The 1,283-nt window shown below is 54.9% G+C and overlaps 1 protein-coding gene across 1 annotated transcript; it reads right to left on the reverse strand.

The window, feature by feature from the left end:
* Window positions 1–143: 143 nt before the first annotated feature.
* ETH_00026775 (DNA-directed RNA polymerases I and III subunit RPAC2, putative) lies at window positions 144–410 on the reverse strand (the record flags this gene model as incomplete). Its single annotated transcript, XM_013373057.1, has 1 exon — window positions 144–410. One exon carries the CDS (start codon window positions 408–410, stop codon window positions 144–146), a length of 267 nt encoding a protein of 88 aa, XP_013228511.1.
* Between the last annotated feature and the right edge of the window lie 873 nt (window positions 411–1,283).

A 1,283-nucleotide genomic window follows, 5' to 3' on the forward strand; every position in this document is an offset into this window, starting at 1 on the left:
CCTAAACCCTAAACCCTAAACCCTCGACTTGCCTGTGGTTTGAACCCTCAAATTCATGGAGCACTGTGTGGCCCTGAAATACCTAAGCCCTGCCCCTAAACCCCAAACCCTAAACCCCACTTCTAAACCCTAAACCCTAAACCCTAAACCCTCGACTTGCCTGTGGTTTGAACCCTCAAATTCATGGAGCACTGGCTGGGGTGGGGGACAGAATAACCTGCAAATTCGACTGTCTCCGACTGCAGCAGCAAAGTGCGCAGCACAGCCCCCAGAGTGTGCGTCTCCCCCGGCAGACACACCGTCAAACTTCTGCTGCTGCTGCTGCTGCTGCTGCTGCTGCTGCTGCTGCTGCTGCTGGGGGAGCCGGAGGACGCAGGGGAGGAGGACGCGAACGCGGTCACGGGCGCCATCGTGAATAAGACGGGCAGCTTAAGCTGCTGCTGCTGCTGCTGCTGTTGCTGCTGTTGCTGCGGCTGCTGCGGCTGCTGCGCCTGCTGCGGCTGCTGCTGCTGGGGTTAGGGGTGAACCACAGCCGTTGAGAGCTCGGAAATACCTCTAAATGCTTGAAAACCAACAGCAGCAGCAGCAACAGCAGCAGCAGCAGCAGAAGCAGCAGCAGCAGCAAGCCGGGAGTCCCGCCGAAGAGCCCCACAGAGTTTTCTCCCTTTTTGTTTCCAAAAGTTGAAAATAATAAGATAAATAAATTAAGCTAATTAAATTTATTTTATTTTATCCTTTTAAATTCATTTTAACTCTTAATAAGCCACATGAGCCTACCATAGAAGAACGCTCCAGCAGTAGCCCCGGGGGGCCCCTCGGGGGCCCCCTGGGGGCCGCAGGGGGCCCCCGGGGGCCCCAAGGGCCCCCCAAGAGGCAACAAAATGGTATTTGGAACAGTTTATGGGTGAATAAATTACTTGTGTTCCTGTTTTTTCCAGGAATTCGTCTTTTTGTTTCATTTTTGCCTCTTTTTTGCCTTTTTAGTACTTTTTGGTTTGCTGCTGCAGCCCGAGAGGCTGGGGGCCCCCCTGCTGCGGCTTAGGGGCCCCCAGCGCAGCAAAAAGCAGCTCGAGGGGCCTCCTGGTACCCCCTGGGCAGACTTGTTGGGGTTTGCTCAGTTTGGGCCACACACGTTTAGGGTTTAGGCTTTAGGGTTTAGGGTTTAGGGTTTGGGGCCTAGGGTTTACGGCCTGTCTTATGTTGTGTGCTCGGTTGCGGCCCTCATCGGTCGCCAGACCGCAACAGCAACAGCAGCAACAGCAGCAACAGCAGCAGCAGCAGCA

The sequence above is a fragment of the Eimeria tenella genome, genomic scaffold, assembly GCF_000499545.2.
Source record: "Eimeria tenella Houghton genomic scaffold, Eth_scaff12, whole genome shotgun sequence".
Lineage (NCBI taxonomy): Eukaryota > Apicomplexa > Conoidasida > Eucoccidiorida > Eimeriidae > Eimeria > Eimeria tenella.